The 21,758-nt window shown below is 42.8% G+C and overlaps 1 protein-coding gene and 1 pseudogene across 6 annotated transcripts; both read left to right on the forward strand.

Annotated features, from left to right (window-relative positions):
- Nucleotides 1–11,704: 11,704 nt before the first annotated feature.
- LOC104436482 (putative pentatricopeptide repeat-containing protein At3g25970) lies at nucleotides 11,705–16,794 on the forward strand. 6 transcript variants are annotated; one of them, XR_005549109.1, is made up of 3 exons: nucleotides 11,705–12,064; nucleotides 12,797–16,157; nucleotides 16,662–16,794. XR_005549109.1 is itself a non-coding variant. In XM_039308260.1 (2 exons), exon 2 carries the CDS (start codon nucleotides 13,218–13,220, stop codon nucleotides 15,330–15,332), a length of 2,115 nt encoding a protein of 704 aa, XP_039164194.1. In that variant the 5' UTR covers nucleotides 11,705–12,064; nucleotides 12,797–13,217; the 3' UTR covers nucleotides 15,333–16,358. The 6 variants fall into 6 exon arrangements, 1 of the variants encoding a protein (XP_039164194.1); XR_005549108.1 differs by having other exon boundaries at nucleotides 16,565–16,700; XR_005549112.1 differs by lacking the exon at nucleotides 16,662–16,794 and adding an exon at nucleotides 16,565–16,658 and having other exon boundaries at nucleotides 12,797–16,133.
- On the forward strand, nucleotides 15,363–19,060 carry LOC104436481 (annotated as a pseudogene).
- Nucleotides 19,061–21,758: the final 2,698 nt, after the last annotated feature.

Consider the following 21,758-nt stretch of genomic DNA (forward strand, 5'->3'; position numbering starts at 1 on the left):
GAATGCTTCTTGTTGCGCGAACCACCAAGGGACGGACAAAATCTGAGGACTTCAAAAGCTGCTTAGGAGCCAATCTTGCAGATCCTTGAGAAAGAGACTTGGAAGTGTGCTTTACCTTAAAAATGTGAGCGTCCTTCCAGCCCCTGGTGGAGTCTGCTGCTTCTTTCTTGATCAAAATGAATCGGCAGTTGGATTTTTACATATTTCTTCAATTTTTTTTACTAGTTAGTCGATGCCCTTTCTTAGTTGCTTGTCTATTCATAAAAGGTGCCAAAATTGTTAAACAGCTCGTCTTGAGCGTTAGGGCGCATTTTGTAATGTTTCCGTTTCGAGGAACAATTTTTAAAAGAAATAGTTTTTTTTTTTTCTTGGGAACAATTTCAAAATATAAGAACACACTTGGTAATGCAAAAATTTCTATTCCGGGAATAGAAATGCTTTTGATAAACTTATATAATTTTTTATTTCTTTTAATTTTTCAATATTTTTATTATATTTTTCATTTTTTTCTTCTTTCTTTTTTTTTCCTTCTTTCTCCTTTGTGGTTGGTCGCGACCATGGCGGTGGCAATCAGTGGGTGAGGTCCGGCGAGTTTGTCGGAACCTCGCCAGCCATCGTGAGGGCCGGTGAGTCGTTGGAGCCTCGCTAGTGGCCCGGCGAGGCTCGACCTTGCCTAGGCGGCGCGAGGTTGGCCTCGCCTTGGCTTGGTGAGGTCGAGCCTCGTGCCGGCCCTCACGAGGCTTGGTCTCACCTTGGTTGAGCAAGCTCGAGCTTGCCTAGATTTGGTGAGGTCGGGCTCGCCTAGCCATCGGTGAGGCTCGACCCGCCGGGCCACCATTGGGCGACTCCGACCTGGCGGTGGCTTGGTGAGGCTCGGCGTCGCCGGCCATGGCCGAGGCTAGCGACCGGCCAAAAGGAAGAAAAAGGAAAGAAAAGAGAAGAAGAAAAGAAAAGAAAAAGAAGAGAGAGAAATTGTTTCTCAAAATTGTTCCCGGAATAAGAAACAATTTTTCTACTTTTTGTTTCTGTTTCAAATTTGTTTCCTGAAACAAAAATATAGATTTTTTGTTTCCGGAAACAAAAGTTTTACTAAACACGTTTCTGTTCTTTTTTTGTTCCTCACAACAAAAGAACATAAATTTTTGTTCTGAGAACAGAAATACTTTTTAACAAATAGGCCCTTAGTGTGCGATAGGTAAGGCGATTGCGATGTTCCCAGGTGCTGTTCTTCTCAAGCTCATGCCACGGTGTTGTGCTTCTCACGAAACATAAAGTGCTTCTAAAATCGGAACCATTGAATGAATTGGACATGGATTTATCGATCTGACCGGTTCGGTAGGGAGAGCAGTGCAAGATTTCATTATATAGATCAAGCGTGCAAAGAGATTACAATTACAATCACATTCCAGTCATCTAAACTCTTGATATTTTCCAGGCTCTATTTACACTAAATAATTCATGTGATATTTAATCATCACAATTTCTCTACGAAATAAAGTTTCTGTCTCGTGAAGCGATAATGCAAAACCTTTGACACAAGATTTCCACGACTTTGACTACAAGTGACCAGTTCCCTCCGACGAAATCTCCGTAGGGAGTGCTCTATTTTGGGCGGTAAAACAGAGCTCGCGAAGTGCGTCTACCCACCAAGTACAACTCCACGATAGACTGTTCACTTTCTTATTCCTCTTTTCATAAGGTCAAATTGCAACTCCACTTCGAACTCCAAAAGTCCAAAGAAGTCGGACCTGAATTTCTCGCACTTCGGATGCACTTCGCCGAACGCAACGTTGTTGGGGGTGAATATTCCTGTCCGCACACACGTCGCTGTTGTGATCGTGACATGGCGATCTATTTGGAATCGTTCAAGAACGGCGAACCCACTAAAGATGGTTATCGTGGTTTCTATTTGTTGCTCGACAATATCGATCTTCTTGTCACGAGCAGATACGTGCACATGGGAGGAACAAAGGTGATATTTTGTTTTTGAAAATAATCGATATGCTAAGTAATTCAAATCCTAATCAGTTACGACGAACTAAACATACGCAGGGAAACTTGCATGCGCTGTCTTGGTCAGGCTTTCTTAAGGTATCTAATGACCTTATATGTTTGCACACCACTAACGCGTTATCATAGCTATTGCCCATTTATTACGAAATAATTGTTTTAGGGGGTACAAAACTTAAACTAGAAAGATAAAACTTCACCAAAAAAAAAAAAAAAACTTAAACTAGAAAGGACGTAAATCTAGCAGGAGCATTATAGCGGCCAATTTTGTAATTCCCACTCAACATTTTATTTGTTCATGTTGCGTTAGTGCCATAGTGTCCGTAGCTGGTGCTTAGTCAGCATCTTTCGTGGAACTCGAGCAAAAGCTTGTAGATTCAGTACCCGATATGGACAGAGAGATCCCCGTTTGGCCTATATATACGTGCGCCACCCGACAACAACGGTCTCCCCTTACCTCGTATGAAGGTTTTCTTCGATGGATGTGGAACAGAGCAGAGCCAACTCGGCCGTCGTCCTGGCCCACTCGAACCAAGAATACCCCATCTCCGTCCCCACTGCCGCAGCCCCACCCCAGCTGCCAGCGTCGCCGTTATGCGAGAAGTATATATACCCATGCTTCAAATTCTTGACGATCGCCGTCCCGGTCTTCGTCTGCACTCTCTTCGTGAACCTTACTCTAATGCTGATGTTGTTCATGTCACTCGCTTTATCGGTCTTGCTCCTGTTGGAAACAAAGAAAAACAGGTCACTTACCCTTCTGTACTTTGTGTCATAGATCATTTACATTTGGGGACATGTAACTCTAGTTTCCGCCTGGCAGATCAACATATTTTGGTGTTGCTTCTTAAGTTTAAGTTTTGTAGTTAAATTATGTTTATCAAATACTTTAGGTAGGTAGGATGTAGACTGAGTTAGACATGAACATTTTATTTGATTGTCCTCAATGTTTATCATGCAGTGAGATACTTGTTCACTAAGGCATGCTTTTATGCATACAAGTAATGGAATGGCGGCTGTTTTCTCTTTCTGTATATACTTTATGTTGTAGATAAGATATTTTCATGTGTTCTCTGTGACTAGCTTACTCAATATTGAAGTTATCTGTTATCTAAACTGCTTTTAGTATAAATATCTCTCTGTTCTTGTCTATCCACAAGTGTTTCCAATTTCCATTCTGCCCGTGTGCATCATAATCTTGTTTTTCTCACAGAAATTTATCCATGCATTTTCTCCTACTCCGGCATCTACCATGTCTTCCTCTGAGATTAGCATGAAACCTCCCACCACAACCTTGTCTCCGTTTACAGCAGTAGAGAAAACTGCTGGTGCAAAGGAAGCAGGAAGGAGGATTGCCAATGATACTAATGACGCACTATATTGGAGATACGATGTTTCCCAAAAACGTCAGAAGCATGCGGTTGGTGACGGTGATAAGCTATGCTTTAAGTATGTCTTCTGGGTCTTGTCCACGAGGTGAAAAATGCAACTTCCGACATGATTTAGATGCAAGGGAGCAATACCGAAGAGGGGTTTGTTTTGATTTTCTTAACAAAGGGCAATGTGAAAGGGGTCCTGACTGCAACTTTAAGCACAGTTTGCAGGAGGCAGAGGAAAGTGGTTCTCGAAATGGAAATAGGTCTTGAGGTGCTAGTGTTAATAGGTCAGTTTCCTCAATGGGCACCTTTTGTTTTTTTTGCTAATAATTTACATTGGTTCTAGTGGAATGAAATTTTCGATCACTGCTTATGAATCCATTTTAGGACAGTTTGTAATTGAAATTCAGGTCAAAAGAATGCTGGTTTTGTTTATCGAACCCCAATGTGGAGTCTCATCTGATCATCAGTGTAGGAGAAAGATAATACTGTGCGCTGCCCAAGGGACCATTAGTTGAAGATCACGTGCTGATAATACCTATCGAGCATCTACCAAATACTCTTTCTTTGCCTCCAGAAAATGAAACAGAGCTTAATAGATTCCAGAACTCCCTGAAGTTGTATCACAAGAACCAACGGAAGGAATTTGTTTTCTTTGAGTGGGTTTCCAAACGTGGAACTCATGCTACTCTTCAGGTATTGTCATAGTGCAAAGAAAATTTATAACATGTTGCTCATGATATTACTTTATCTTCTTCATCCATCTTGTCATTTTATCTCTAAGTGCCAGCCAGTCACTTTCTTATTCTCAATAGTTTGGTTGCATTGCCTGCAGGCTATTCTTGTTCCATCATCTAGAGCAGCTGCTCATATTTAGTTTCAGAGCATATTTAGTTTGGCTGCGGGAATTTTCCAAGTTGGGCTTATTATTACCCAATTTTACATTTAAATTTAACTCCTTGAGTAAGTCAAATTTGTCATCTCTTAGGTCCAAGAGTAAGTCAAATTTTTTTTTTGGGGAGTTCCATAATAGGACAAGAAAATTCAGTGACTATGGTCCTTAATCCTTGAGATCATGCCATAATGCACTTTTTGGGCTTACAGACAACAAATTTATGTTTCCTTTGCTCTAGTAGTCACTAGAAGAAATCCTTATTTATGTTTTACTGCATAGAATCATTGGCTACAGTGGACAATTGAAAGTTTACAGTTGCTTGTCAGTGTCTTGGAGCCATATAGCTCCCAGCGTGAGAAATTAATGCTCTGGTATTGACTTATTGATCTGCCTTGTGTGTGAGATTTTTGTCACCTATGCTGGGAGTGGCTCAGGCGTTGATGGTTCATGAGAATGTTCTGGTTTTCTTTGAATGAACACAAACTGTTTTGTCTGTTGATTCAACTGCATATATCGTATTCATATTGTGCTTCTCTTGATTTAGGGACTGATGGTAGAAAAATGTTGAGAATGGAGTTTGACGGTAAATCTAGTCTCTTTTATGTGGAATTACCTGAAGGAACTGTACTATCACATATAGTGGAGGACAACGAGAACTTTCCTGCTCAATTTGGACGTGACGTAATCCATCTGGCGTTCTTAGTCTATTTGCTTCGACTGGTTTTCATCTAGGCTTAAGTTATTGCTTCTGAGTTTAGTTTGGTTTTTCAGTTATGGAAGATGGTATTAATTCTGTCCTTACATATGGTCGGTGACGGATGTCACTGTAGTCTAAGCACGTAACATGATGCCTGTGAAACTTTGCAGGTGGTGGCAGGTTTGTTGAACGTGGCAGATAAGGCTGATTGGAGGAATTGCGCACTAAGCAAAGAAGAAGAGATTAAATTGGCAGAGGATTTCAAGCGCCGATTCGCAGCATTTGACCCCAATACATGATTGTCGCACTGAGGGTCAACCACAGTACGCGTCTTCCGTCTTTCCCTTATTATAATGACCTTGGAATTCCAAGACAACCTCGGGGGGGTGTTCTGCAAGAACCGACAAAAGAAAACATTCACGAAGTCGATTCTTGCTGGGCCACGGCCATCAGGTCTCGAGCATGCAGAGGCGAGTTTTTTTTTTTTTTTTTCTCATTTCCAAATGAATGTGGCTAGGATGATTCTTGTTGCGCGAACCACCGAGAGACAGACGGACAAAATCCGAGGACTTCAAAAGCTGCTTAGGAGCCAATCTTGTAGATCCTTGAGAAAGAGACTCGGAAGTGGGCTTTACCTAAAAAATGTGCGCGTCCTTCGTGCCCTTCGTGGAATGTGCTGCTTCTTTCTTGGTCAAACTGAATCCGCAGTTCGATTTTTACACATTTCTTTACTTTGTTTTCATTAATTACTCAATGGCTCTCTTTAGTTGCTCGTCCTCTATTCGTAAGAAAAGGTGCAAAAATTGTTTTGATAGCTCGTTTGGAGCATCAATGTGCGACAGGTAAGGCGATTGCGACGTCGCCAGTTGCTGTTCTCCTTAAGCTCACGCGACGATATTTTGCTTCGAATGAAACATAAAGCGTTTCGGGAAGTGGGACAATAAAATAAAATCGGACCTCAACATGACGGGGATTTCAACTGCAGTTGATTTATTCAAGCTCTTGACCTACATTAGTCTCGAAAGTTTTTCCACGAAATAAATTTTCTTATCTCAATTGTCGCTGACTTTGGATACTTGTAACCAGTTCCATCGGTTGAAATCTTCGGGAGGGAGTGCTCTGATTGGATGTAAAACGAAACTCGCGAAGTGCGTCTGCCTACCGCGGGCTACTGCTCGACGATAGACTATCCACTTCTGATCCCTCTTTTCAGTCGGTCAAAGTTCAACACCACTTCGGATGCATTTTTGCCGAACGACACTGCGGGGGTTGAACATTCGTGTCCGAATACACGTCGCTTTTTTATGGAACGGGCGACCGTGAGTCAACTGTCAAACAACCCTTTTGGGTTATGATCATGACATGGCAAAGGGCATTTTTTTTAAAAATAATTTTATTATCGTTGTTCGAGAACGCCGACCCACTAAAGATGGTCATCGTGGTTTCTATTTGGTAGTTGGTACTAGTCAAATATCGGTCTTCTTATCACGAGCAGATCCGTGCACACGGGACGAGCAAAGGTGACACTTTTCGAAATAATTGTTCAAGGAGAGTATGAGAGCTGATGTTCTTGTGTCTGGTTAGTTCGGTCTAAGCTCGATAAAACCTAGAAAAGATGAAACCCACAATTTTCTTAGGACCGATGTCGACGTGGTCATGCATTTGGTGATTTGCGACCATGTAAATCGATCTCTTGCTTCATCTCATGACCGGTTTAGTCCCTAAATTAATCTCCAGTCACAATTTTAGGATGAATTCATATTTTTGTCTAGCTATCAATGGAAAATGCCGGCTAAGTGATGGGGATACACACATGACACTGCCGGTTACGTGGAATACAAAATAAAAATAATTCAGGAGAATTACAAACATGGTTCCTATACTATTGTCCGTGTGTTTAATTTCAGTCCCTGAACTTTATTTTGTGATGCATTCAGTTTGCAACCTGATTTTAGATCCCGATTTCCAGCTATTTTCCTCCTCAAATCAATTTGCTAAGTTCACGCAAATCCTAATCAGTTACGACCAATGAACCATATGTAGGGAAACTTACATTTGCTAACTTGGATAGGCTTTCCTTAGGTATCTAATGACCTTATATGTTTGCCTGCCAATGGCAAATTATCATGGCTATTGCCCATTTATTACGAAATTATCGTTTTGGCAAGGACGATTTTAGATTTGCCGGTCCACATAGGCTGGATTCTTGCTCAAGTGGTAGCCATTCTCGCACTAATCATAACATGTAGCGGTCGCACATTAGTCTTGAGCACTTATTCGACATTTTCTGTTCACATTTGGATGGGAAAAATACGAGATTCATCCGAAAATCAAGAGTAAAGATTAGTGCAGGGAACATATGTGTAACAAAAATTATAGTAGAGGGGACCCAAATCGAGCAGGAGCATTGTAGGGGCCATTTTTGTAATTTCGACTCGACATTTTATTTGATTTTCTCATGTTGCGTTAGTGCCAGTGTCCGAAGCTGGTGCCTAATCAGCATTCTTCGTCGTGGAACTCGAGCAAAAGCTTGTAGATTCAGTACCCGGCATGGAGAGATCCCCTTTCGGTCTATATATACGTGCGCCACTCGACAACACCGGTCTCCCATTACCTCGTATCTGAAAATCTCTGCTATGGAAAGGTTTGGTTCGATGGATGTGGAGAATAGCAGAGCCAACTCGGCCGTTGTCCTGGCCCACTCGAACCAAGAATACCCGATCTCCATCCCCGCTGCCGCTGCCGTCACAGCCGGCCAACCCCCACAGCCGCCGCCCTCGCCGGTGTGCGAGAAGTACATATACCCATGCTTCAAATTCTCGATCATCACCGTCACGGTCTTCGTCTGCACTCTCTTCTTGGTCATACCCGCTCTCGTGATCCCTGACTTCCGGGTCGAACCGGCCTCCTCCTCTGGCTCGTTCAACGTCTCCACCTCCGCGATCTCCGTGCACTGCGACATTCAGATCAGGGTTGGGAACCCGAGCAGCTACTTCCGAGTGAATTACACGCGCGTGAGGGCCACGCTCAAGTATGGTGGCAAGCGCTTGTCGGGCGCTTTGTTGGATCCACTCGTGGTGGGAAAGAAGAAGCAAGCTACGGTCGCCGCCGTGTTCGAGTCAAAAGTTTCGAACGGTAGAAACAGTTGGCAAGCCGTGACTCTGAACTCCAGCGTCTCGCGCGGCGAGGTGAGCGTCGACGTCGAACTGGAGGTCGGCAGGAGAATAGGGTTGGGCGAGTGGTGGATTATTGCGTTTGATGTGACCATCTCATGCAGGGACATGATCTTCACGTCCCCGTCCTCGGAGGGCCAGGATTGGGCGTTGATCACTCCGTCCGAGCTTTGCGACATTGGCTTCTTTGGCTATATTTAACTGAAGCAAAATCCGCCCGTGAAAAAAACTAAAAATCACCAGAAGAAAAGAGAAAAGAAAAAAATAGAGCGCATACATACTGCGTCAGTATAAAGAAAATTCTGCATAAAAGATCCTTATCCTTCACTGATTAGGAAACCAGCATATCTAAGGATGCATCGAGTTCGCTTGAGCATCTGACGGAACTTTAGCTCATGTGCATGACACATACGATGCATCCGCCGCCGTCCTCATCCAAAAGAGTCGTCGTTCAATGGGGTGAAGTTTGATCGGTCTGTTGTTCATATCATTCCAAGGATTTGGGTACTCTCAAGTACTTGACTGGTTTTAAGGCATTCGGATCGCGACCTATCACCTCTTAAAAAGTTGGTAAGTGGCTGAAATGAAATTGAAGGCGGATACACCCCTACCTTATGACGTAAAGCGAGTCGAGTTATTCATACATAAAGGATATCTAGAATTCCTTGTTTAGGAACTGCAGTTGCGTACGTATTAGCAGTATTGGTTTGATTTGATTAGAAGTGTAAAATTTAGATGTGTGTGATTGCTAGGAGTTGACTCTCCTCGTGTCGATGATTGTAACTAGCAGATATGAATGGTTTATTTCCAATTATTCAGATCTATTTAAATCTCCATGGGGGTCTTATACCTTGCAACCTGGTGCTGTCCAGGATCTTCAGACAAATGAGAGGACCCGCTATTAACACCGCCTTATAATACTTTATACATGCGACTGCCGATCTTCTTTTTTAAGTTATATCAGTATGGTTGATTTCATTAGTTGCACTGAATCTAGTCCAAACTTTTGAACTAGGGTTTTTAATGCAATGTGAAAGCTGGGGTAATATATACTCTATACTCCAATTAATCCATCAATCGGTGACCGACTTCCCTCGTTCTGGTTCACATGAAAGAGATCATACATAGTTTGTGTAATGCGGTGGTATTTATAGCATAGTTGTCCTGTTATTATGGAGGGAATTAACAAGCATTTACATTCAAATTATGTCTCTAGGCAAAAGGTTGTGTCCCTATAAGAATACAAACATGAAGTATGTTCTCAAAAGGGAAACGGCCATATATATTGAAGAGACCCGTGTTAGTTTCTTCTATGCCCTTTCCATATAGTTTACTCTCTTGTTGATTGATGATCAAAGAAGTTAGATCTAGTTGGTACTTTTCTAAGTACACTTACCTATTTGCCTCTAAAGGAGGTGAGATTAGAGTCTGGGATTAAACGCTGAAAACAAGACTTGCAAATAGGCCACTGATTGTTTAAATAATATATTCATCCAAAGAGATTCAAGTAACTGTACTCAAAATGGCATATTTAGCGATTCCCCTTTCGGAGGATCCATTTTCCCGTTCCGACGGCTGAGGAGCCTCTAGCCACGCCACGCTTTCTAGATCTTTATAGAAGAAGCCAAGCCCTCTCTATTGTTTGTTATAAGTTGGTAAGCTTTAGAATCGTGAAAAACCAGTCTCTTTCATTTATCTTAAGCTTTAGGTTGAACTTTCTTAATGAGGTTTGAAGCTAGACCTGATTTTAAATCCTTCAAATCTTTCATAAAAGATGGTGTGCATAATTCCTGTTGTATTTATGTCAATATCATCTCCTTTCCTTTGCATCTTTCCTTAATAAAAGCCCGTGAAGGATTTAGCATGTAAAAGTACTTGAAAATTTCGCATCTATTTTTCAAAAGAATCTCGCCGATTTCCAGCGAAACATTAATATGAAACAACAATGACATCTCAAAAACCAGAGTGAATCAAAAGCTGGAAGCCACTCTTAACATCCATCCACGAACTTGGTGGAGAACCCTAGCAAAAACTTAAAAGGGCTAAAGTTTTCTGCTCTCTCTACATCATCTCTTACGAACTGTAAATACCTTTTTGTATCTTTACCTTTCAGTGAATATTTTGAGCATCATTATCCTTTCCGCTTAGCTCAACATGTGGGCACAATCGCTCCTAGCTAAGCTAGGTAGTATTTAAACCCATATTTAACTGAGATTAATTGAATGATAACTGGGTTTCTGGACTACTAAAGAAGGCAGCACTTGTCCTTTCGCAAAGATTGCGATGGTGGGTTACCTTTCTTTCGTGGCCATGAGATTCTTGGAGGATGCGATGCTTTGTGTTCGGGCCACTCATATGAATGCTCTTTCGTCGTGCTTTGCTGGCTTAAGACCGCGGGATGACGTAAGGGGGATTTCACGTAGCCAAATGTGCCACAAGGAAAATGACGTCATACATGAATGAGTGTGTATATATATCGGTAAATAGGTTATTTCACCAATATATAAAAGCGCATGGGGCTAATCCTATCGAATTGTAATAGCATATGGGATCACTTAACGGAAACTCCATCCAAAAATTTCTAAACCTATTGCACAATGGCTAATTCAATTATTAACTTTCTAATTGTGCCAAATTAATTCTAAATCTTTTGATAATTTATTAATTTAATCCTGACAAAATTTATTTCTAAAATGAACAAGATTAGGTACCTGAAAGGACCTAATTGGTGAATTAGTATAATCAAGTCTCCGACCCTAGATTTTCTGGTTGCGTAGGAAGTGAGATACACACTTATGCCTCACTTTGTTTCTAACCGACCCCAATAGGTTAGTGGCGACTTATTATTACAAAATTCTTAAAAACACCTTAATATCTCGCAAGGTATGGGCTTAGAAGAGCCCATGTCTAATCATAGGTCTTAGGTCCGTCTTTTAAACAATACCCTTAAACTTATTTCCTTCCAAGAGGTAGGTCGTGACACACATCAATATTAGTTGTGCTTAAAAACACTATTAACATCACATTAAATGTCATGTTCTCACGGTAGAAGTCAATCATAACTCTAGGGTCAAGCTCGACTCTCAAATTTAAGTTTGGGCTTCCCACGACTAGTGGAGCTCAACACCAAGCGAAGCTCAGCCCAAATGGAGTCAGGTGGTGGGGATTATCCCGATTCGGGGCCATGAGCTCGACAACCATTTTCCCGCATCTCTCTCGTCTAGCTCAAATTCTTTCTTTCGTTTTCTTTTCTTTTAAATTTTTTTTTATGTAGCATTCATGTGGCGCCACATTGTCAACAACTAATTTTTTTTTTTTTTTTTTCTTTTTTCAAACAGATATTAATGAAAATATAAAAAAAAAAAAAAAAAAAAAAAAAAAAAAAGAAGAATAAAAAAAATTTCAAAAATTGTTAAAAAAAAAAGGCGCGAGAGAGGCCGAGTCGAGGCCCAACCCGCCTCTCCTTCCTTCCCCGCGTGGGCCTGGGCCCGACCCCTCCATTTCTTTCATTTCTTCTTTCTTTTTCAAGCGAGCTCCAAGCCCGACCCTTTCTCTCCTTCCTCTCTTCCTCCCACCTTCACGCCTGTTTTGTTTTGGCAGAAAAGAAAGGGTACAAGCGCTAGAGGGGCAGAGCATCGCGAGCGAGGTGAGCGTGATTTGCTGGGTCGGGGCTTGGCCGACCTGCAAGCTGGGCGATGGCAGAAGCCATGTGAGCTGGCCGGTGGCCTCCAAAAGAGGGGAAGAGGAGCGAGAGAAGGGGGGTTTCTCGGTTGTTTTTTTTTTTGGTCGAGAGAGAGCAGGAGAGAAGGAGAGGACGAGCCGAAGGGAGAGGGGGAGCTCGAAGGAAAGCGTCGCCGTCGCCAGTCATCCGCCCTCCGCCGCCCTCCGCCGCGGCCCTTTCCCATTAAGCCAGGTAGGAGCACCCCCTCCCGTTGGAAGTTGCTTGAACTGGTAGATTTTTTTGACCAAAATCTTGACAAGCCGCAACAAGTTTAGGACGATTCATGATGTTTTGAGATGTTTTGATTCTAATGCATCATGCTTAGATTGAGGAACGCTGCCAGTTTGAACCCAGAACTCGAGTTCATGAATGCATACCAACTGCTCGACGTTTTGCTTGAATGAAGGGTGAAACATTTAAGAATACCGTTGGTCACCAAAAAAAAAAAAAAAACATTTAGGAATACCGCCTTACCAAAAAAACATTTAGGAACACTGAACTTGAATACGGGATTTTTAAGTGAATCATGGCAAAATGAGATAGATCCGGCATGAAACACATCTATTTAAGCTTGTAGGCAGCATATCTGGCTCGAAGATTGCAATAAATCTCGCTCTGGAACACGTTTGTTAAATCACATATTAACCGTTGATAGAATGCCTGAGAGAAGGCCAAAATATCTATGCATGTTAGAGCTCAAGATCAATTCACGCTTTGTCCTGTATTGGTTGGATTTGGTTTAATATTAGTATTTTCTCTATGTTTCCACGCAACTTGATGGAAAAATCCTGCTTGAATCGTATGCATTCTTCGCGTCGGAGAGCTCCCTTTCGGAAACCCATCCCTCACCACACCAGCAGTTTGAGGCCGCATTAGTTAGGATGCTCTTATTTTTCACATGCCTGATTAAAAGTCCATTTCTAGAACATGAAACAGGATGTCTTCCCTCGGTCCCCAATCCATTTGTACGTCTCCTTCAGTTCATATGTCCATCTTTTGCTGCTCGCTCTCTCTTCCCTGCTGTAGACAAAACACATCTCCCCACCCCTGTTTTGTGAGATCGAGAGAAAACAAGCTTCAAGGCACAACCGAAACATGAAAACTCCCGGTTCTGTTGAATGCAAGTCGAGGGCCAGGAGGATTTATTCATAGAAAAGCTCCCAACAATGGTGATAGCGGTGTCGGGCTTCCTTGATGAGGAAGGAGAATACCTCAGGCTCAGCCCTTTGCGAAAACGATCGTTTTTGAGAAACAGGTATCACTCAAAATCTCACCTTTCTACAATATCGGGCGCTGCGAATGTGTAGGAGCAGCGAAAGTTGAAGGGAGCGGTGGTTGCTCGTGAATGAGGGCGCTCCATTCGCTTGTTGAGAACCAAGGGTCTGCTCTAAGCAAGGCTTTGATAGCCCATTGTCAAGCTACCGTAGGAGGAACTTTGAGGGATCTCTATATTGCCAATAATATATTAAGTGGGTACACAAAATGCGGAGAGATCTGGCTTGCCCACCAAGTGTTCGACCGAATGCGCAACAGAGATGCAGTGTCTTGGAACACCATGATTTCCGGTTATGTTAATAGTGGTAAGCTGGAGGGAGCATGGAATTTTCTGGAGTCCATGAGACAATGTGGACTAGAAGTGGATGCTTATACTTTTTCGAGTATGCTAAAAGGAGTAGCTAGTGCTGGTATGCTTGATCTCGGACAGCAGTTGCATTGCTTGATTTTCAAGCACGGATACGGTAGGAATGTTTACACGGGAAGCGCTCTTTTGGACATGTATGCTAAGTGCGAGAGGGTTGAGGATGCATACGTCGTGCTCCAACACATGCCGCAACGTAACTCTGTCTCATGGAATGCGCTTATCAGTGGATTTGCGCAGAGCAGTGACAGAGAGACTGCATTTTGGCTTTTTGATAGCATGGAGCATGATGGCGTTAAGCCAGATGATGGGACCTTCGCTCCTCTCTTGACATTGCTCAACGACCATGAGTTTTTCAAGCTAACTGCACAGGTCCATGCCAAAATTATAAAGCATGGTCTAGAATGGAAAAATAATGTTTGTAATGCTGCAGTTTGTTCATACTCGGAGTGTGGCTCCATTGAAGATGCTAAGAAACTGTTTGATAGCATTGTCTTTAGAGATATAGTGACATGGAATTCAATACTAGCTGCCTACCTAGTGCATGGTGAAGAAGATTCTGCCTTTAGGCTTTTTATTGATATGCAGTGGCTGGGCATTGAACCGGATTTTTACACTTACACAAGTGTCATAAGTGCTTGTTTTGAAGAAGCATGTAAAAATCTGGGAAAGTCCCTCCATGCTTTGGTAATTAAAAGAGGTCTGGAGCGATCATTACCAATCTCCAATGCATTTATAGCTATGTATATCAAAATGGGTAATGGATCCATGGACGGTGCTATTCGTGTCTTCAAATCAATGCAATCCAAGGACCGGGTCTCTTGGAATTCCATGTTGACCGGATACTCCCAAGTTGGGTTAAATGAATATGCATTGGAACTTTTTGCCCAGATGAGATCTTTGAATACTGAGATTGATCATTATGCTCTTTCAGCAGTTCTCAAGTCTTGCTCTGATTTAGCAACTCTCTTTGTGGGCCAACAAGTTCATGCATTGGCACTTAAGTTTGGCTTTGAGTCAAATGAATATGTTGGCAGTGCACTGATCTTTATGTACTCTAAGTGTGGCATTATTAAAGATGCTAGAAATTCTTTCAAAGAGACTTTCCAAAGTAGCTCAGTCACTTGGAATGCAATTATCTTTGCCTATGCACAACATGGTCTAGGACATGATGCGCTTGATCTTTTCCATTTGATGAGAGCAAGGAGAATAACGCTTGATCACATCACCTTTGTTGCTGTCCTGACTGCTTGTAGCCACATTGGTTTGGTTGAAGAGGGCTATGGGTTTCTATTATCAATGGAAATGGATTATGGCATCCCTCCAAGGATGGAGAACTATGCTTGTGCAATTGATCTTTTTGGGCATGCTGGGCTTGTGAATGAGGCTAAGGCCTTGGTGGAATTGATGCCGTTTCAACCTGATATGATGGTGTGGAGGACTTTATTGGGTGCTTGTAGGAGTAGCGGGAACATGGAATTGGCTTGTCAAGTCGGAAATCAACTACTTGAGTTAGAGCCTGAAGAACATAGCACTTATGTTCTGCTCTCGGACATGTATGGGCGCCTTAAAAAATGGGGTGATCATGCCAGGGTGAAAAGACTTATGAGGGAAAGAGGGGTGAGGAAGGTCCCTGGCTGGAGTTGGATTGAGGTTCAAAATCAGGTTCATTCTTTTAATGCTGAAGACCGTTCCCACCCACTTTGCGAAGATATATACCCTGTACTGGAAGGCTTGATGGATGAAGTAAGAAAGTTGGGCGGGGATGGCAATTCAGAGGATTCATTGCAACAAATGGAGATATGGTTCGGGGCTCTTTGACATTGACATCTATTCATATTCTCTTAGTCGATGGCAATGAATTTCATTCGTTCAGGTACAGGTGCCTGGATAATTTTCTGGGCAAACATTTGGGGCGGCAAATAAGGAAGAATTGGAAATATGGTTCGGGACTTTTTGACAGGGACATTTATTCGTATTCTTGTAGTCGATGGGAACAGATTTCATTCATTCAGCTACAGGTGCCGGATAGTTTTTTACGCATACATTTGGTGCAGCAAATAAGGAAGAATGGTAAGCATTCTCCATTGTAATCATACAGAAACACAAATTTCAGGCAGCCTTCTTCTCATTGTTTTATGCTAGATGACAAGGAGGAGAAATTGGTTTGTCATGAATGTGAAGCATTCCCTTATTCAATTGAAGTTACTGTCTTCTCCAAATAGGAACTCTTGTCTTTGTTGCTTTTCAAGGGGAAAAAGCTGTGAAGCAGGGAGAGGGGAGTCAGCAGTGGTGGGGGTGAGGAGGGTGCCTCTCTTGAGCTCGTCCCGCCTCAGTGCAGGTGAAAAAATCAGCTGGCCCCTTTGACGCACTACTCTGCGTGGGCCAGTTCTTCCCTGACGCGACGGAGCTGCTGGAGGAGTTCGCGGACTATGCGGAGGGCCGGTCGCCGGTCCTGCTTCCGACCTACTTCATCGGCGACTACGGCATTGGGGCACCCAAGGTGCTGTCGGCCGCTTTGAGGAGCCACGCCGACTTAGGGTTTAAGATGGACGGCCTGAAGATATGCGAGAATCTGTATTGGCTGAAGGGGAGTGGCAAGTTCACACTTCACAGTAACATGTAACTCTAGTTTTCGCCTGGCAGGTCAACATATTTTGGTGTTGCTTCTTAAGTTTTTGTCAGTTAAATTATGTTTATCAAATACTTTAGGTAGGAAGGATGTAGACTGAGTTAGACATGAACATTTTATTTGATTGTCCTCAATGTTTATCATGCAGTGAGATACTAAGGCATGCTTTTGTGCATACAAGTAATGGAATGGCAGCTGTTTTCTCTTTCTGTATATACTTTATGTTGTAGATAAGATCTTTTCATATGCTAATGACATGCTTCTCTGTGACTAGCTTACTCTATATTGAAGAAGCTTAATCTATATTGAAGTTATCTGTTATCTAAACTGCTTAGTATAAATATCTCTCTGTTCTTGTCTTCTACTAGTGTTTCCAATTTTCATTCTGCCCATGTGCATCATAATCTTGTTTTTCTCACAGAAATTTATCCATGCACTTTCTCCTACTCCGGCATCTACCATGTCTTCTTCTGAGATTAGCATGAAACCTCCCAACACAACCTTGTCTCCGTTTACAGCAGTAGAGAAAACTGCTGGTGCAAAGGAAGCAGGAAAGAGGACTGCCGATTATACTAATGACGCACAATATTGGAGATATGATGTTTCCCAAAAACGTCAGAAGCATGCAGTTGGTGATGGTGATAAGCTATGCTTTAAGTATTTGTCTTCTGGGTCTTGTCCACGAGGTGAAAAATGCAACTTCCAACATGATTTAGATGCAAGGGAGCAATACCGAAGAGGGGTTTGTTTTGATTTCCTTAACAAAGGGCAATGTGAAAGGGGTCCTGACTGCAACTTTAAGCACAGTATGCAGGACGAAGAGGAAAGTGGTTCTCGAAATGGAAATAGGTCTAGAGGTGCTAGTGTTAATAGGTCAGTTTCCTCAATGGGCACCTTTTTTTTTTTTTTGCTAATAATTTACATTGGTTCTAGTGGAATGAAATTTTCGACCACTGCTTATGAATCCATTTTAGCACAGTTTGTAATTGAAATTCACGTCAAAAGAATGCTGGTTTTGTTTATTGAGCCCCAATGTGGAGTCTCATCTGATCATCAGTGTAGGAGAAAGATACTACTGTGCACTGCCCAAGGGACCATTAGTTGAAGATCATGTGCTGATAATACCTATCGAGCATCTACCAAATACTCTTTCTTTGCCTCCAGAAAATGAAACAGAGCTTAACAGATTCCAGAACTGCCTGAAGTTGTATCACAAGAACCAACGGAAGGAAGTTGTTTTCTTGGAGTGGGTTTCCAAACGTGGGACTCCTGCTAATCTTCAGGTATTGTCATAGTGCAAAGAAAATTTATAACATGTTGCTCATGGTATTACTTTATCTTCTTCATCCATCTTGTCATTTTATCTCTAAATGCCAGCCAGTCACTTTCTTATTCTCAATAGTTTGGTTGCATTGCCTGCAGGCTATTCCTGTTCCATCATCTAGAGGCTAGAGTAGCTGCTCTTCAGAGCATATTTAGTTTGGCTGCAGAGAAGTTGGGATTTAAATTTAACTCCTTGAGTAAGTTAAATTTGTCATCTCTCCTTTTTTTTGGAGTTCCATAATAGGACAAGAAAATTCAGTGACTATGGTCCTTAATCCTTGAACATACCATAATGTACTTTTTGGGCTTACAGACAACAAATTTATGTTCCCTTTGCTCTAGTAGTCGCTAGAAGAAATCCTTATTTATGTTTTACTGCATAGAGTCATTGGCTACAGTGGACAATTGTAAGTTTACAGTTGCTTGTCAGTGTCTTGGTGCCATATAGCTCCCAGCCTGAGAAATTAATGCTCTGGTATTGACTTATTGATCTGCCTAGTGTGTGAGATTGTTGTCACCTATGCTGGGAGTGGCTGAGGCATTGATGGTTCATGAGAATGTTCTGGTTTTCTTTGAATGAACACAAACTGTTTTGTCTGTTGATTCAACTGCATATATCGTATTCATATTGTGCTTCTCTTGATTTAGGCACTGATGGTAGAAAAATGTTGAGAACGGAGTTTGACGGTAAATCTAGTCTCTTTTATGTGGAATTACCTAAAGGAACTGTACTATCACATATAGTGGAGGACAACGAGAACTCTCCTGCTCAATTTGGACGTGAGGTAATCTATCTGGCGTTCGTGGTCTATTTGCTTCGACTGGTTTTCATCTAGGCTTAAGTTATTGCTTCTGAGTTTAGTTTAGTTTTTCAGTTACGGAAGATGGTATTAATTCTGTCCTTACATATGGTTGGTGACGGATGTCAATAATTTGGACAAAGTGGTCTTAAATGATGTCTATTTCAACTTGAAGGCTTGGACAACTATTGAAGTTTAAATTTAGTGGACTGTAGTCTAAGCACGTAACATGATGCCTGTGAAACTATGCAGGTGGTGGCAGGTCTGTTGAACGTGGCAGATAAGGCTGATTGGAGGAATTGCGCACTAAGCAAAGAAGAAGAGATAAAACTGGCAGAGGATTTCAAGCGCCGATTCGCAGCATTTGACCCCAACACATGATTGTCGCACTGAGGGTCAACCACAGTACGCGTCTTCTGTCTTTCCCTTATTATAATGACCTTGGAATTCCATGAGAACCTCGGGGGGGTGTTCTGCAAGAGCCGACAAAAGAAAACATCCACGATTCTTGCTGGGCCACGGCCATCAGGTCTCGAGCATGTAGAGGCGAGTTTGTTTATTTATCATTTCCAAATGAGTGTGACTAGGGATGATTCTTGTTGCGCGAACCACCAAGAGACAGACGGACAAAATCCGAGGACTTCAAAAGCTGCTTTGGAGCCAATCTTGCAGATCCTTGAGAAAGAGACTCGGAAGTGGGCTTTACCTAAAAAATGTGCGCGTCCTTCGAGCCCTTCGTGGAACGTGCTGCTTCTTTCTTGGTCAAAATGAATCCGCAGTTGGATTTTTACACATTTCTTTACTTTGTTTTCATTAATTACTCAATGGCTCTCCTTAGTTGCTCGTCCTCTATTCGTAAGAAAAGGTGCAAAAATTGTTTTGACAGCACGTTTGGAGCATCAATGCGCGACAGGTAAGGCGATTGCGACGTCCCCATTTGCTGTTCTCCTTAAGCTCACGCGACGATATTTTGCTTCGAATGAAACATAAGGTGTTTCGGGAAGTGGGACAATAAAATAAAATCAGACATCAACATGACGGGGATTTCAACTGCACTTGATTTATTCAAGCCCTTAACCCACATGATATTTGGTCTTGAAAATTTCTCCACGAAATAAATTTTCTTATCTCAACCGTCGCTGTCTTTGAATAGTTGTTACCAGTTACCTCGATTGAAATCCTCCGGAGGGAGTGCTCTGCTTGGATGTAAAACGAAACTCGCGAAGTGCGTCTGCCCACCGAGAGCTACTGCTCCGCGATAGACTTTGCACTTCTGATCCCTCTTTTCAGTCGGTCAAAGTCCAACGCCACTTCAGATGCATTTTGCCGAACAACATCGCCGGGGTTGAACATTCGTGTCCGAATGCACGTTGCTTTTTTATGGAAGGGGCGACCGTGAGTCAATTGCCAAACAACCCTTTTGGGTTATGATCATGACATGGCAAAGGGTAATTTTTTATATAATTTTATTATCGTTGTTCGAGATCGACGACCCACTAAAGATGGTCATCGTGTTTTCTATTTGGTACTAGTCAAATATTGGTCTTCTTATCACGAGCAGATGCGTGCACACGGGACGAGCAAAGGTGACATTTTTCGAAATAATCGTGCAAGGAGAGTATGAGAGCTGATGTTCTTGTGTCTGGTTAGTTGGGTCTAAGCTCGATAATACCTAGAAAAGATGGAACCCACAATTTTTGTAGGACCAACATCAGCGTGGTCGTGCATTCGGTGATTCGTGACCATGTAAATCGATCTTCTGCGTCATCTGATGACCGGTTTAGTCCCTAAATTAATCTCTAGTCACAATTTTAGGACGAATTTCATATTTCTGTATATATGTCGATGGAAAATGTTGGCTAAGTGATGGGGATATACACACGACACCGGCGCTTATGTGGAATACAAAATAAAAATAATCCAGGAGAAATTATAGACATGGTTCCTATGCTATTGTCCATGTGTTTAATTTCAGTCCCTGAACTTTATTTTGTGATGCATTCAGTTCGCAACCTGATTTTAGATCCCGATTTCCAGCTATTTTCCTCCTCAAATCAATTTGCTAAATTCACACAAATTCTAATTAGTTACGACGAATGAACCACATGTAGGGAAACTTACATTTGCTGACTTGGCCAGGCTTTCCTTAGGTATGTAATGACCTTATACTTTTGCCCGCCAATGGCAAATTATCATGGCTATTGCCCATTTCTTACAAAATTATCATTTTGGGAAGGACGATTTTAGATTTGCTGGTCCACATAGGCTGGATTCTTGCTCAAGTGGTAGCCATTTTTGCACTAATCATAACTTGTAGAGGTCGCACATTAGTCTTGAGCACTTAATCGGCATTTTCTGTTCACATTTGGATGGGAAAAATACGAAATTCATCCGAAAATCAAGCAAACCACCACATGATCCTTGGCTACCCTCTCCATTTAAGGAGGTTAGGATCCAAATCACCGTCATTCCGGACCTACTGTTACCCCAGCAGCTGTGGTCCCCTCGCTCCTCTCAGTATTGTTTCTCCCCTGAGAGAGGATACGGGGACCCACTTGGGACTCTCACCCCTGGGAGGTTCTCCCTCCAGTGGGGTTCTCCCTTTAAGCCTTTTAAGAGTAAAGATTAGTGCAGGGAACATACGTGTAACAAAAATTATAGTAGAAGGGACCCAAATCGAGCAGGAGCATTGTAGGGGCCATTTTTATAATTTCCACTAGACATTTTATTTGATTTCCTCCTGTTGCGTTAGTGCCAGTGTCCGAAGCTGGTGCCTAGTCAGCATCCTTCGTCGTGGAACTCGAACAAAAGCTTGTAGATTCAGTATCCGGCATGGAGATCCCCTTTCGGTCTATATATACGTGCGCCACTCGACAACACCGGTCTCCCATTACCTCGTATCTGAAAATCTCTGCTATGGAAAGGCTTGGTTCGATGGATGTGGAACATAGCAGAGCCAACTCGGCCGTCGTCCTGGCCCACTCGAACCAAGAATACCCGATCTCCATCCCCGCTGCCGCTGCCGTCACAGCTGGCCAACCCCCACAGCCGCTGCCCTCGCCGGTGTGCGAGAAGTACATATACCCATGCTTCAAATTTTCGATCATCGCCGTCACGGTCTTCGTCTGCACTCTCTTCTTGGTCATACCCACTCTCGTGATCCCTGACTTCCGGGTCGAACCGGCCTCCTCCTCTGGCTCGTTCAACGTCTCCACCTCCGCCATCTCCGTGCGCTGCGACGTTCGCATCACGGTCGGGAACCCGAGCAGCTACTTCCGAGTGGATTACACACGCTTGAGGGCCACGCTCAAGTACGGCGGCAAGCGCTTGTCAGACGCTTCATTGGATCCGTTCGTGCTGGGAAAGAGGAAGCAAGTGACGGTTGCCGCCGTGTTCGAGTCGAACGTGTCGAACAGTAGAAACAGTTGGCAAGCCGTGACTTTGGACTCAAGCGTCTCGGGCGGCGAGGTGAGCGTCGACGTCGACCTGGAG

The sequence above is a fragment of the Eucalyptus grandis genome, chromosome 3 (genome assembly GCF_016545825.1).
Source record: "Eucalyptus grandis isolate ANBG69807.140 chromosome 3, ASM1654582v1, whole genome shotgun sequence".
Classification (NCBI taxonomy): domain Eukaryota; kingdom Viridiplantae; phylum Streptophyta; class Magnoliopsida; order Myrtales; family Myrtaceae; genus Eucalyptus; species Eucalyptus grandis.

Coding starts and splice junctions, on each gene's coding strand:
- LOC104436482 (XM_039308260.1), top strand. CDS start 13,218: ATGAGGGCGCTCCATTCGCTTGTTGAGAACCAAGGGTCTGCTCTAAGC.